Genomic DNA, 15,698 nt, shown 5'->3' on the forward strand with positions numbered 1-15,698 from the left:
GACTCTTTTTCTATATCGTTTTAGCAATGTGCAAACATGGAATATAAGAATAATATTAAAAGATGAGTATATAACAAAAATGAAAAAATCATTGAAGATATAAAATGTAGTAGAATAAGAGAGAGAGCATCAGAATATCAGAAACTAATTAAATTGGCTTTAAAAAATGTAAGAAATATATCAGATACAAACATGACATATACATACATTAATCCAAAGGAACCCATAGACTCCCCCATTGATTGCACTACCAAAAATCCACAAGCCGGACACTCCAATGACACTCATAATAAATTTTAAATTGCCGCCATCTTATAAACTGTCTAACAAACAATATTGAAGGATACACTAGAGCTAGGGAACGGGTATGCAATAACTAGCACAACAGAATTAATAGATAAACTTGGGACCGGACAAAGTACAGCGCATTAGTATATTTTGTCATAAAAAACCTACACTATTACAGATATGGGCAATAGCTGCTAGAACCACCCACAATAACATAAAAATTCAGCATTAAAACACTTTGAACAAAGTCCTCTACAAGTGGTAAAATTTGGGCCCAAACCAACCTTGAATCGACGTGCCTTGCGAAAACTAATACCACATTTACACTAGCCTCAAATGTATATTTCCAAATGACTCATTTGAGAACGGTTTATATAAACCTTATTCCAGGGCATTTGCCAGGACATCAATCCATCGCAAGAAAATGAACTGACGCAATTGATTAAGCAATAGTACGATAAAAAAGAATAGAATATCAAAAATACAAAGAAGTTCTTGGTGGAATTGTCAGTTTGGCTTTAAAAAATAGTGAAAACTGCTATCTAAAACTCTGGTACAGTAATATATTTATGATACCTTGTTTACCCATTTTGTGTGAATCGCTTTTGCCGGCCAAATGCGATGAAATTCGATAAAATGCGTCATTTCAGGAACGCAATGCGAATAGAGAAATTCGTCGCATTTGGAATCTTTAGCTCAAAATGATGAGTTTGGTATAGTGTCAATGTAGCATTAAACAATTGAAAATTCTTACTCAGAATAGCAACTTGAAAACTTCGTATAAAAACTACCAATTTCATTTTATGGCTGTCAAAACTAGCACTTTATTTTTGTGCTCTTGCTAGTTTAAAAGGCGAAGATTATCCAGCGGGACTTTTAACCTTCCCTTTTGTCCAAAAGTTTTGCAAATATTAGTCGTTTAAAGTAGCAAACTTAGTAATTCTTGAATACAAAAACACTCCAAACAAAGAAAACTCAAAAACGACTGTTTTACACACAGAATTTAAAGCTTTTAACAAGCACGAAAAATAGTTTAAAAAATATTTGGGGGTGTTCTCAATACAACAAGATACATTTATTAAAAATTTTCTACGGTTTCTACAATTTCTACACTCAAACCCATGTACCTATACTTGAATAAAAAATTTATAAGTATGATGAGCAGGTTGGGACTGAACAAAACAAAAAAAAAATTTCTTTGTGCGGTAGTTTTCTAAACTTTTTGAATGCGTTAAATATATATATTTTATATTTAACTTTTGACGCTAAATGAAGGATCACATGGAAAGAAAATTAATTGCGTAAAAGGGTGCAATCTCTGAGTTTTGTATATTTGGTCCAGAAAACGAGGAATATTTTCTACGTTTCCTAGACTGGGAGAATTGCTGCATTATTTCATTCATAAGTTTCAATGTTCTTTAGTGTTATAGAAAAAACCCTCGAATATGAGCGTTTTACAAACATACATACACTTATACAACTATTTTGAGTTCAATCGTAAATCTGTCGAAACTTCTTCGACCATTTGTGTGGATTTATTTGCCAAAAACTTATTTAAGACTCAACAAAGTTTGCAAAGAACTGCATAAAACAGCAAAATATACAATAAACAACAAATTCAACAACGCTGAATACACCATTTGCTTAAGAAGAACGAAAGTACTAAACTCCAAGAACAACAAGAGCATAATGAGAAATAAAAATATAAAACAACACACGCCGCATTTGACAGTTTGAGAATTGCGCAAAACGCCAATGCCCGGGACGAAGCGGCGACGAAAAATGTTGTTAAACTAAAAACCAAGTTCAAAAGTTAAAAAAAAAACTTTTCTAAAGAACTTTTGCTTTGCAAATGTAACTGTTTTTGTTTTGCTTAGAATTTTCGTTTTATTTCGATGTTTTATTTGCCTTTGGTTGTTGGTGCATTGTGGATTGTATGCTTTTTTGTTGTTTTAGTGTTTTTTTTTTTTTTTTTTTTCATAAATATACTGATAGCTGCATGGTGCAGACAGCTATCTGTTTTAAGAATATAAGTTGGTACTCAACCCAAAAAAAGTCACAAATCAAAAAAAAATCTAACATCCATTTTTTGGCATATACCCGTTCATAAAAGCATCATTAAATAACTCAATAATAATATTCAATTAAATAATCAGCATTACGCCCTGGAATGGAAAGAAGCATTGGCGAGACTTCGCCAGGCCAGACCATACATCTATACTAGGTCCCCGGTCATAAAGGCAGAAAAGGTAGCAAAAAGGCCGATGAGTTGGCAAAGGAGGGGGCAACACTCAATGAAACGACGTAGACATCCCAAACCGTTTGGGAGAAATCAAGCGGAAACAGGAGTTTCGTATGATCCATCAAGCAGGGAAGACGTGAACGGAAGCGATTATGTGCAAATCCTATTACGCGCGACTCGCAAAGTTGTTCAAATCTCTAAAGACATTACTTTCTGGCGTTATATGTATGTTTATAAGTTAGACAGAAAGAAACATCTGAGCACGTTCTATGTTCGTGTCCTGCGCACGCGAGGTCAATGCGCCGGCTATTAGGGGCGACTGAGTTGCCAAACCTCGAGGCAGCGATTAAACTAGGTCTTAGAAAACTTCTAATATTTGCCAAGAGGACGGATTTATTCTGTAAAATAAGTCCTGTGGTACCTAATTGGTCCATGCTAGTATGTGAGTACCGAAGAAGATTTAATGATGAGCTGTACGAACTATACGCAGACATCAACATAGTCCAGCGATTAAAACGCAGCGGCTGCGCTGGCTAGGCCATGTTATGCGAATTAATGATGATGCTCTGACCAAGAAAGTGTTTCTATCGGAACCCGCCTATGGAAGCAGAGGTAGAGGGCGGCCCCCACTCCGTTGAAAGGACCAGGTGGAAAACGATTTAAACTCACTTGGTGTGACCAATTGGCGCCGGTTGGCGGAGCCAAGGAGCGACTGGCGCGCCTTGTTGGCCGGCCATAACCGTTTAGACGGTTAAGGGCCAATTAAGTAAGTAAGTAAGGTACCTAATTGGGCTTTTGCCGTTTGGTCGCCAAACCAATTATGGTAACACTAAAGACACATTCAGTATATGTGAGGTCTTTATTGAGCGGCCAGTTCAACCTAAGCTAACGTAACCACCATCCCAGATTGACTCTCTAAATATTTAGTTAATATTTGCTATCCAGAAGAAATTATTTAAAATATGTCTGCATTGAATTGGGACTCTATTATGGTGAAATATATTTGAATGACCCTCACAAGATAATGCGCTCGAATTTCGAAAATCAATAGTTTGTATATGTAGAATTAGACAGGAATGAAATTGTTGCATTAAGTTGGGCGACCGCCTTGAATTTCTCACTTGAGTTGTAGTTGCAGCTGTGCTAATACATTTTTAGCATAGAATGGCTCTACATATTCTAAACATCTATTTTGCGAAAAGATAAGCCAGAATGAGAAGACATGAATGATTCGACACTTGACCGTCCAACTAGTACGAGTACTGATTGATATCCGACCAAACACTTTCTTTCACGTTTGCCGTGGGAGAACTTCTAAATTGTCTTCTTAGTCGAAAGTAGCATTTGTTGTTATGAAACTTAGCGATGGAGGTGTGTCACAGCCGTAAAAATAAGACCCAATCAGTATGTTGACGAAGGGCGTTTTAACTACTCCTCAGAGCCATATTGTATCAGCTCCGCAGGCAATCCATTAGAGCCCGCTGATTTGTTGTTTTTTAGGCTGGATAAAGCTAGTTGTACCTCATCATAGTCGTGTGGCCGAACACTATAAACTTAGGTCACGCCCTAGGTGGCCGATAGATCCAGCTTGGCCATCTTTGGTGCGTGTTAATGCTGTAAAACAAGCCAATAAACGCCGCCGCCTCCGCCGATTTGAGACGTTTTTCGCACGTCGCCGCCGAATGTCAAAAATATCGGCGCGGCGGCGGCGGCGTTCGGCGCGTTGCTATATTTTCTACTCTTTTAAGACTGTCTAGGCCATTTATTGTTCATCTCGAAAATTGGTCCGATATGGTCGAAAGGGGATCAAGGGATGCGCATCACTGCCAGTTATAAACATCCAATTGCGAAATTTAACACTTTCTAATCTTCAACACGTATGAGAAGGATTTGAAAAATCACTTTATTTGCTTAACTATAAAGTAGTGTCTGAAATCTTAATTTTGATTTTCACACATCATCATTCAACACCCAAGTATATTCCTAAAGTTGGCGGCCCTATCCCCAACTAGTCCCTTGGAGTGAATCACATTAGATATAGCCTATCAAACATGTTTAAATACGACCTACACGTGACGGCTCCAGTTACAAATGTGAATACGTAGGCACATTTTTAAACCAGGTCAGGCGTTGTCCTTCGTAAGAACACTCAAAGTGGTTAAGCTAGGGCTTTCTCAAGACAGTCGACCAAATTACCGGGTGTTCTACTACCCAAAGGTAGGGGATAGTCGAACTGAAGTCTGAAAACTGAAGGCGGTCATCCATAATGAGCTCTTATATCATATGGCCGGAAACGAAGACTATTGAGGTCAATGTATCGAACACAAACGTCTGCAAATTTTGGTCTAAATTTCTAAACTTTTTTTTATATAGATGCGCCAAGGATTATATGATTTTCACCCATGAGTTACGTAATGATATCCACTTAGACTGCTTATGATTTCGAGGGCGGCATCTTTGACCGAATAGTTACTCCCTAACGTTTCAAGATGTTTTTTTTTGTGTAACTCGGAAGCATAGCGCGACAAAAACATCCGTCAGAATGACTTCGGAGTTACACCTAGAGCTTCGAGGAAAGTGACGTCGACGAAGGTATGAGTTCGAAGTCGCAGTCCTATGGCTTCTGTGATAGCATATGGTATAAGAGCCAGGGTGCGTGGTAGCGACTGGTGGTCGGGATTGCTACTGTTCGCACGTCGGGAATTGTAGCTCTTAAAAACAGCCGAAAAAACTGCTGGCTCCCTTTGTCACGATCAACAATAAGCCAGCATTTATGCTAATCGTTAAAACTGTGCCACGAGAGTTATGATTATTAGTAGATAATTGATAGCAACCGTAAATCGCCTTTGTGCGTGACCAGCATGTAGCCATAAATGATTTATAGAAATTGTGGCGACGTCGTCCCTCTCCGCCAGGAGCTACTTTCGCAATTTTTTGAACGATCCACGAGATTTTGAGGCAAAAACCGCGGATATTTCCGAAATGGCCGAACCGTCGACTGACTTCCTTAAATACATATAAAAAAACCTTTGTAAATATTATTTTTATTTAGTATTCGCTTTACAAGACTCCCAAATACTGATCCGCAAGTTAATGATATTGTTCCATATCGTCAAAAATACCATTGGCGTCAGCAATATGTTTCCATATTCATTATTTGTGGACAATATGATACTCTGAAATCCAGCCATTCAATTCAGAGGTTTACGCCGATCACTTTGTCGTCGCGCCGGCCACGCCGCAGCCGCCGGTATATAATAGAGTGCACGCCGCCGCGGCCGAAGCAGAAAGGCCCATCAATAGAACGAATTGCGGAAGGTGGGAAATTTAACTTCAAATTCGCCAAATTTAACTCTATAAAGTTTTATTTTGACATATTAATCGCAATTTAAAAATTTTGTAACTCGTACTCTTTGTGAAATTTTAACTAAAACAACGTTTTTCTTTGATAATCTCCAGACAGGTAATGCGGCGAATTACCTATCCCCAGTTTGACACCTTCTATTGCTGTTCGTCTCTATATATTTCACCCAAATTTTTATTTTTCGTCAATAGTAGGGACAAAGTCCGTTCCAAATTTTATCAAGCTATCTTTAACGGCTTTTGATTTATGGCTTAAAAATTTTAAAGATTTCTTCTTCTATCGATGTGTGCGGTGCCACGCTCATTTTCCAAAATTTTAACAAATTTCTCTTTTTCGTCAAAAAGTCAACCCTTTCATCAAAGTTTTCTTTACATTATCAGCCTTTGGTATTAAATTATTTCATTTTTTTCCATTTTTCGAAATTGTCGATATCGAAGAAGTGGGCATGGCTATCGTTCGATTACGCCCATTTTCAATACCAATATATTCTGGGTCAAGATAAGCTAGTATACCAAATTTCATAAAAATATCTCAATTTTTACTAAAGTTTTCCCGCTAAAAGACGGACGGACATAGTTCAATCAAAAAACTTTCGACGCTGATAATTTTTATATAAGGAAGTTTTAATTTATCTCGATTCCTTTATGCCATTACGTACTACCGTTATCCGGCCAAAGATATAATACCCTTGTGTCCAATTCACGTTGGGTATGAAAATTGGATATTGGACTGGATCGAAAAAAAGTAGCAAAACTCCGCCCCTAAATTGGAAGCTTAGTATATTGAGATGCTATGGGGAATTTTATTTTTAATATTTTTTTATTCTTGCAAATGCAGCCCAGATTATGGGTTTTATTCTAATTGGGTTATAGTGATCCAATTAAATGAACATTTTAAAAAAATTTACAGCTTCTCATCTAAAAATCGAATGCCAATTAACCAAGTTACAATACAAAACATTTCGGCTGTATTTGCAATTGTCAAAAAAATTGTATTTTAATTTCCAAGACCCTTTCAGAATAAACTTCAAATTTAGTGGCAGACTTTAGCAAACTATTTTATTTTTCGCATATGAACCAACCCAGTCTACAAAGTGTACACCTGTTGAATCCTACTTGTTTTGATTTAAACGAACCAATGAAAGTTTTTTAAGTAATGACAACCTAACTTGCCTAAGCGATAGGCAATGATGAGCTTGCTTGTCCGCCTGAATTCTGAAGAAAACCGAATGTGTCCACAGTGTTGCCAGAAGAGAAGAGCGGTGAATGGACTAGCCTATTTTTTTTTTTCTAAAATTTGTACGTAATTTAACGCTAGACCGTTTTGACTCTTCTTTGCGAGATAGGAGTTTCAAAATTGATTTTGGGTTTTGAGTTTTGCTTGCATTAGCCCGGGTATCCCTCTTATATTTCTATATATTTACTTCTACTTCAGTGTTGCGTGATGCCATGTGATTTTATTTTTCCGTTATTTCATTGTTTTTTTTTTCCAAACCCGTTAGCTTGCAATTTTGCGTTAAATTTTCTTTGGTTTTTGAAGGGCACCCAGCCATGTACAACATAATTTTTAGGTTTGATTCACACTGATTCCTGTTGGAAGTGCAAAAGCTTTCCCAGGTCAGGGAAGCATTGCATTTCCCCACTCCATAAAATCGCCAGAAGGGAGCCCAGGAGTAACCTTTGAGGCCTAATTTTATTTCCAGTTCAACCAAAAAAGCCCGAATATGCTTTAGCTGAGCCGAGGGTGGCACTGCACGTTCACTGAAATGAAAAGGCGAAAACGGAATGGCTGGGCCTTTTTGAATTTGTATCCCTACGCAATATCTCACACCCAAGTAGTAGGTAGATAATGTAAATCTGCATAAAACATTCCAAGACCAATTTATAACAACTTTTAAAATTTGTATTCCCATAAAATGATGAAAACGTTACTTATGCGCAAGTTTTATTCGAACATATCAACTTTTCTTAAGGAGCAACTTTTCCTACGGTCAAACGACCAAAACACGCACGCAGTCGAATATTTTTAATTATCAAGAAGTATGTATTTGCACCCTACTCACCGATATTATGTTGATTATTATGTAAAACCGATCCGAACGCCATTAGATCCTTAACCGATGGTGTTCTTGAACCGAGCGCGGCAAAACCGTCGCCCAGAAATGACGCCAGCGCGACAGCCCTAAGGGGCGTTTTCGATAATTCGGTTAGAATTTTGTAGCTTTCGCTTAACAAGCCGCCGCCGTGGCAAGGCAAATTGGTTGGGCGTTTGTTGTTGCTGCCCTCGCCGCCGGCAATGCGTTTATTCCAGTTACAATTGATTTTCGTGGAGCGCGCGTTATTCTTATACCTTGTTGTTGTTGCAGTTAAGTGACAATAAAGTTATACATAAGTAGTTACACTTTTGTTTTAAATTAAATTATTGCCGACGGCGATTACACTAAAAACACTGTGTATGTAAATTATTACATAAAAAATATCACACATATAATACACATTGGCGCGAACACGCACACACTAACATACATCAATGACTTTTTACAAAACACGCGCCAATTCTTGTTGCTATTTGTTATAATGCGATTGTAGCGGGACCTTAGTAGAATAGCGTGCGCGCGTTGACACGCTAATATACGTAAATGTACGCAATTAATTGCCTACTTTTAGGCGTTGAAGCGCCTAGCTTTTTACAAAGTGGGCGCAATAGTGTTTGTGTGTGTCATTGAGGGTGTTTAAGCAAGCGCGCGCTGATTAATATCACTGTCATGTACGGCGTGCCGAAGTAAGTCGACACAAAAATGCAGCACTACAATAACACAAAAAAGTAAGTTTTGAAGCAACAGCTTCCACTGGTGTAGCAAAAAAATACACGCGCATGCACATACACACACACACGCACAATGCAAAGGAATGTTTTGTTACTTGCACGAGACAGTGGCTTTGCTTAATAGCCTTTAATTAGTGAGAGCGCGTGAGTGTGGTTAGCGGCATCTGATCAGTGTGGGCGAGCGCGCTGTTGTTTTACGGATGCTATTCACACGAAAAAGGGTTTAATGACACGATTTTTGGCTACCGCAGGCCTTTTTTCTTGCGAGAGTAAGCAATTAAACAAGCGCACAAACGCGCATACATTTAAACACTTTGGTTATTTGCAATTTTTAAACACTTGCACTTTCGTATGCGCACCAACACATACACACATGCATATATGTAGGACCTGTATTATATGTAAATGAATGAAAGCGCTAACGCTCTAGGCATACAGGCTGTCATATGTGTCAGGCGTATTGTTGTTGTTCACTAACGCTGTAAAGGATAATGCGCTGACTGTTGCTTTATGTTTTTATCTTATCAAAGATTTCGGCGCTTGTTATTCAAGTGTGAAACTCCTTTTGGCACTTGACAGTTGTGATGCTAGCGCGTGCATGTGTTAGAGGCTGCGAAGGGGTATGTGTGCTCTTAATTGATGGCGAATTTTGGTTGTGAAAAGTGAGTTGTAATAAATTTTTTAAAATATGTTTTCTTTTTCGGTTTAAACACAGTTAAACATTTTTTTTTAATTTTCAACTAATGTTGATTATACAAATACGAAATCTTACTTAGAATCACGTTTTTTATTTTTTGGAAAGTAATTTTGACATTGTCTTACTAACTTGCGAAAACACAACTTTCATACAGTATTGTAATGAATTAATGAGCTGTCATATTAAAGCGTGAAGATATTTCTTTGTTTTTGTTACATACATACATATATCGCAACACTGACTCACTTTTTTATTATGTACTTAAATTTTTTTTACAACAAATTTTATCTATAACTTTCCTTAAAACTGGTTTGCTTTAGATACCTATCTTCAGATTTAAATTTTTTTTCACAATTTCTGAAGCCGCCAAAGGCTGGAGCTAGATATCATCTTTAAATGATGTGTAAACTGTCAAATATCGTGGCTAAGAGAAGCATTAACAAGCGCACTGTTGGCTCAAAGCCAACGCAAAAATATTTTTGCACATACACGAAAATTGTATTTTTTTTTCCAATTTTAAGCTCCGCTTTTTCAAACACGTCCTATTTTTGAGCGCTTCACATAGCTTATTCTTTGTAAAAATGTATTTCAATAACGCGACCGAGTGGGGTAAAGGCGTTTAGCGTATCTACATTAAAAATTTAGCAGCGTCAAACGACAGAAACCAAACCAACGAGCATACAATACGAACGTCGGAAAGAAACTAAAGTATATGCCGCACAGAGCACATTCAAAAGCGGTGTTGAATACCTCACGAACAACAAAGCACGTTTTGTGGAAACAGTTTCATATAAACGCACACACAAGCGCGCGCGCATACACTCAATGGCAGTCAATATGTACTCAACAGCAGGCCAAATGAGCGCGCACCAACCACCAAGAGTCAAAATTAATAAACAAACCAAACCAAAATAAATATCATGAATAAGAAAAACGAGTAGCAAAAACTACAAACGAACAACAGCTGCTAACAGATATCAAAGAGCAACCGGTTCAATGGGACAGCCTTCTTAACCGAGCGCATTTACACACCTACATACATATGCTTAGCAGGAAATACAGCGCTCGCACCACCCAAAAAAAAAACAAAAATTGTTATAACGTATTTACTCGCTCTCTTTGCGCGCGGATGGCAATTGCATTCAAGACAGTGCACTCGTTCGCACTCATAACGCATAATGTGCGACCCTAACCATAAGCATAAAAGAGCACGCACTCTATTAACAAATACTTCCCCTCCATAATGGAGAGTTTTAGGACTTGTGAGAATTGTACGCTCTTCCAATATTAACTTAGCCCAACACACTTTGCAAGTGCGAGTGATATGACTAGCATTTCCCACATGTTGCTTATTCGCTTTCACAAAAATCACAATGGAGTCTGTTGCTGACATTCTTGCGCTAAGTGCGTTATGCCGGTATAGAGCGCACATATGCTAGCGACAGCCCTACGCCTGCGGCGTAAAGCTATTAGTAAAAATAACAACAGTATTATAAAAAAGAAAGCAAACAACAAAAATATACAACAGACTTTGAGCGTATTCGAATATACAAATACTTGAAGAGAGCGCGCAATAATTTATTTCGCCTCTCGAGCCAGTGGCAAATATTCTATGGTGAGCGCACGCCTCTGTTATGTAGACAAGTTTAGTTTGTAGTTATATATATGTGGTTAGAGGGCGTTGCTAAGCAACTGGTTTTTTTTTTCTCAGCTTTAAATTACAAAAGGCGGCACAAAACGCGCAATGGCATTATTGTTATTGTGTTTGATTTTCTAACTGTTGTTGCTGTTGCTATTGATATTTTTATAATAACTCTCGCATTGCATAGTTGTTTGTATGTATATGTATATATATAAGAGCGGGTATGTATGCAAGTTTGTGTGCGCACACTGTGGCTGCTGTCGGAGTTTGTCGAACCAATGGCATTTTTCAGAGTGACATTTTGCTCTTTGCGCTTCTTGTTGTCGGCAGGGGCTCCGAGTCCACATACTGTTGCTGTGTTTGTTTTGCTCTTGTTGACATTGTTGTTGCAGTTGACAGTTGTTGCTCAAGTTTTGCTTTCGTTATTTTTTCCTTTGAGTTTCCTTTACAATCGTCAACTGGTTGATTTTGTATTTGCTCTCATTGCTGTTGTTATTGTGTTCTCGTTTGTTGGTTTTTACTTTTTGTTATTGTTAACACCCTATATCTACTTGTTTTTTTTTGGTTCTGTGTATATTTGGTGTTGCTTGTGGCGAATACATATCTACTTACCTAAATTTCTATTTTTTTGTTATCATGTTATTGTTGTGGTGTGACATGTATTTTTATAACCGTTCGCCAAGGTAAAATGTTAAATGTTATGCGCACTGTCGTTTGTATTGGTTACGTAGTGCTACTTCTTGTATTTAGAGGCAGTGGCGTCACATTGGAGCTAACGCGATTTTAGTAAAATGGAAGGTTCTATAATAAAGCTGCTTACGTTTTGAACCCTTAAAGATTAATTTGTTTAGCTAGGTTACTTTATGTCGAAGATTATTCTGATTATTATTATAAAACCTCGATCTATTGTTCTTGACCTTTCAACCTATTATTGTATGTGGAGATTTTCTAATGTATTAAAGTACCTAAACAGGCTTTTACTCCATATCGCGAAGGGATTAAAAGCCACACACCTAAACTCAGAGAAAAACGCCGTTCTAAAATCCAGCACCACCGGACTCACTTCAAGCTTTTCATGTTCTTACTTTTTTGTTCTTGAAAAACGAACGACCTGTTCTCAAAGCAACAACCTTGTTCTTGAACTGACAACCATTTTCTTGAAAAAAAAAACCGCTGCTCTTAAAATATGAACAAATGTTCTGTTAATGAGAACAATCTTCTTAAATTAAGAACAATGTTCTATTAATGTGTGTGTAATGTTAATGTTTTATTAATTTCGAAAAATTACTTATTAATAATAAATAAATGGTACCTTCTCACTCCCATCAATGATCAGGCACAAATCGCTCTCGAAAAGTGAGAACGAAAAATCTTAAAACAAGCCCAAATAGTGCTTGAAACCAGCACAGAAGGTTCACACATCAATACCAAAGTGGTCATAAAATACAAACGGTGTTCTGGGAAAAACTGTTCTTAAAAGAAGCCCATCGGCCACGAGTTAAGAAAAAACGTACTTAATAGACTTTTGTCAACGAATTTTCTTAATTTTGAACTTGTTTCGTTCGTTTTAGAACGGGTTTTTTTCTGAGTTTATATGGAGAGTATCAGCCTTGCCAGTTACGTGACAGATTTGTGTATCCACAGTGGCGGATCGTGTGCTTGGCTGTGTGTGTGTGTGTGTGTGGGTTGGGGGGAATGGTATCAAAAAGTTTCATAAAAATTGTTTTATTTTTATAAAAGCGGTATTAATGTATAAATTGCCGTGCATCGTGAAATGCCAAAATTAAGTATTGAACATTGGAATATTTGTTTTCTTTGAATATTTATTTTTGTTCTGTAAAGTATTTGAAAAATAAATTTTCTCGACCTTTTTTATGGGGGTCCCCTCTTTCGCCCTTACCCCCGGTAGATCCACGACTGTGTATCCAATCGACTTTTGTACCTTCCTTAGGTGATATCGTAGATTACAGTTTGTAGGTATTCTCTGCTTAGATTAATGAGTTTGACTGAAACTCTCGTTGTTGTGATTATAAACAACTGGGCCTATCTTTGCTCTGGCCATTCAATCCATTATCTACTGTCTGAAACACATTTTTTTCTTCTATTCTAATTTGAAAAAAAAAATGTTCATTTAAGAAAAAATTTATCATAACAATAATAATGACAAAATAATTATTCTTAGGCCTTGAGATCAATTCGAACCCACGATCTTACAAATCAGTAGGCAACAACAAAAATTCTGATCTGCTTTGTTTCCCAGGTCCGTGGAAGTGCCATAGAATGGCTTGGTAGTCTGCCTGCTCATTATATCCTAACGAAATTTTGTCTTTGGGTTCCAGATTAGATATCACTAAAATTCACTCATCCATTAGCTTAGAAATAGTTGTATAAAGCTGCATGGCAGTCTGACACAATGAAGAAACTCCTCGAGAATAAGCATTTCCGTAGACATAATCTATTGCACACTTATATTACATGGATTTTTGCCTGATAGCGAGGTAGCATCCCATTGGTAATGATTTCTTGAAGTTCGACTAAGCTCCCGTTTTTACGTCGCCAAATCTTCACTTACTGAATGCCTGCGTTGAAACGGTATACACGGTTTCGCACTGATCTCACATTCGGACTTAAAAATAAACCTCGCCTGACTGGAACATTCCAACTCAACACCCTCTGTGCAGCTTCTTCAAACGGATTATCCAGTATACTAAAGCGCGTCAGTGTGATAGTATAGTTAAAACTTCTTTCATTGGATATAAAGGTTGTGGGACCAACTTATCCTAGTTGCCCGTTCGTAGACGAAATAATAAAAATGAACGTAGACCGAAACTTTTAACTGCCGTAAAAGCGGAAATCAAAGTCAAACACCGACAGACCAGGCTAGAGCACATCAGGGTTGTACTCGGAGTTTTATTTGTCGCTTGGTTATTCAAGCTAAACTTCAACTCTCTAGCCGTACGAGCACCCAATAGCATCAAATCCACCCCACATTATGACAACGACAACCGCTTTAAAGATATAGCAATGCCCAAACAGCCTAAACCCAATTAGAGTGTTTGTGTTCTCCTTCTCATTCTTCTTGGGTTTGATCAAATTAAATTAAAGTAATTAATTAAGGTTGCTCGAGATACCCGCCTTCGTTAACATACTTTTAGTGTAGGCAATCCTAATTTATTCCGGCCGCTTTATCACCCTATCTCGGCTCCTTTTTTGAAAACTTCATAACAGAATTCATTGAAAAGTCCGCTATCTTAGAATTTTTTCTCACAAACGCGCTATGTAATGTCAAAATGTACTGAATTTAGCCTCTCGTAGGTAATTTTTGAAGCGAATTCCGAGGTCGGGCGCTTTTAAATAACATACCTTTTTCAAAAGTTTTCAGAAGGACTGTTTCAGATTATTTTCCTGACCCTCTCGAGATTACTGCAGTCTTCCACATTGTCGCAGGAATCCCGCTTGGTCAAAGTGATATTTTTACAAGAACCTTAATCGCAGTTTCGAACAATTCCTAACACCGTTTAAGCACAGCTAGCAATACTTCTTGCGACTTCTTACAATAAATTTTCCACGCAACACTACATGAGATTTTACCAGCCGCGATTTTTAGAAAAAGAATTGAATGTATTGGTAATAAGAGAAAGGTTGCTCAGGAACAGCCGTTTAATCATGTGTATAGCCCATGCATCAGCTTACTATTACTCCAGGTAAGATCTCAAACCTTCTTCATTACAGCCGCAAGAAAGGTTACAATCATAAAACACTGCATTAGGGATGAAAGCAATAGTTGACTCACTAATTTCATTGGCATAAGAGCCCCTGCCTCTGCTCAGATGAACACGACGTTTTTTTCTCGCCTTGCTATTATGGATATCTCGCCAAAAATAGCAGGTGGTTGCTCCTCTTAATCGAAATGGGACATATACCAAAGTTCTTAAATAGCCTTTTAAAAAGCGCACATGACAACATTACATAATCTTTGACCTGCCCAAGGTAGAGCAGTAAGCCGATTTAGAATGCCTTCGTTACTAACGGGAAGTCAACAGTATGCTGACGTTTAAGTGGATAGCCACACTCAAGATCTTAGTTAAGGGAGGATTTCTCTTGCAACGCCTCTAGACTTATCCCTTCCTAAACCTCCACAATCAGTGCGATAAGCATCCTAAAAACGCTAGAGGCATGTTGTAGCAGCTTAAAGCAGTGGTGCGGGTTGTATACACACTTCCACTCCTCCCTAAAAACGGATCCATCTTCCATGATTCTGTATATAACTCTGGGCTCTGGTACATCACTGCTCTTTTGTACGATGCCCGTGTCCCACTTCAACGTGCAGGCATGGTTCTCAGAACCCTGCTAGACAGCTGTCAGTCAATTGAGGCATCAATTGACAGATATGGCTGATGGAAATTTACATCACAGCGTAAAGCAAAGTTTCTATCAGGTTGTTAGAAGCGACATGACAAACCTGATGTAAACATTCTGTATACGTGTATGCATACACATACATACCATGGTTTTCCATACGAATAAAAGGAAAAATTTATGCGAGTGTATTAGCGATGCCAAAAATTCTGTTAATGTGTTGGAGTTTTTGTCAGCTCTGTCTAGCAGGGAAGATCTTTGCTACTAATAGCTGATAACA

At 37.8% G+C, this 15,698-nt stretch overlaps 1 protein-coding gene across 1 annotated transcript in view; it reads right to left on the reverse strand.

Moving 5' to 3' along the window:
- Lim1 (LIM homeobox 1) overlaps nucleotides 1-8,193 on the reverse strand; it is a 330,680-nt gene extending 322,487 nt beyond the window's left edge. The window contains exon 1 of the mRNA XM_067784810.1: nucleotides 7,957-8,193. Coding sequence (XP_067640911.1) covers nucleotides 7,957-7,999 — 43 coding nt within the window. The 5' untranslated portion in view covers nucleotides 8,000-8,193. The remainder of the gene's footprint in view (nucleotides 1-7,956) is intronic.
- Between the last annotated feature and the right edge of the window lie 7,505 nt (nucleotides 8,194-15,698).

Source organism: Eurosta solidaginis, chromosome 4, assembly GCF_040869045.1.
Source record: "Eurosta solidaginis isolate ZX-2024a chromosome 4, ASM4086904v1, whole genome shotgun sequence".
Classification (NCBI taxonomy): domain Eukaryota; kingdom Metazoa; phylum Arthropoda; class Insecta; order Diptera; family Tephritidae; genus Eurosta; species Eurosta solidaginis.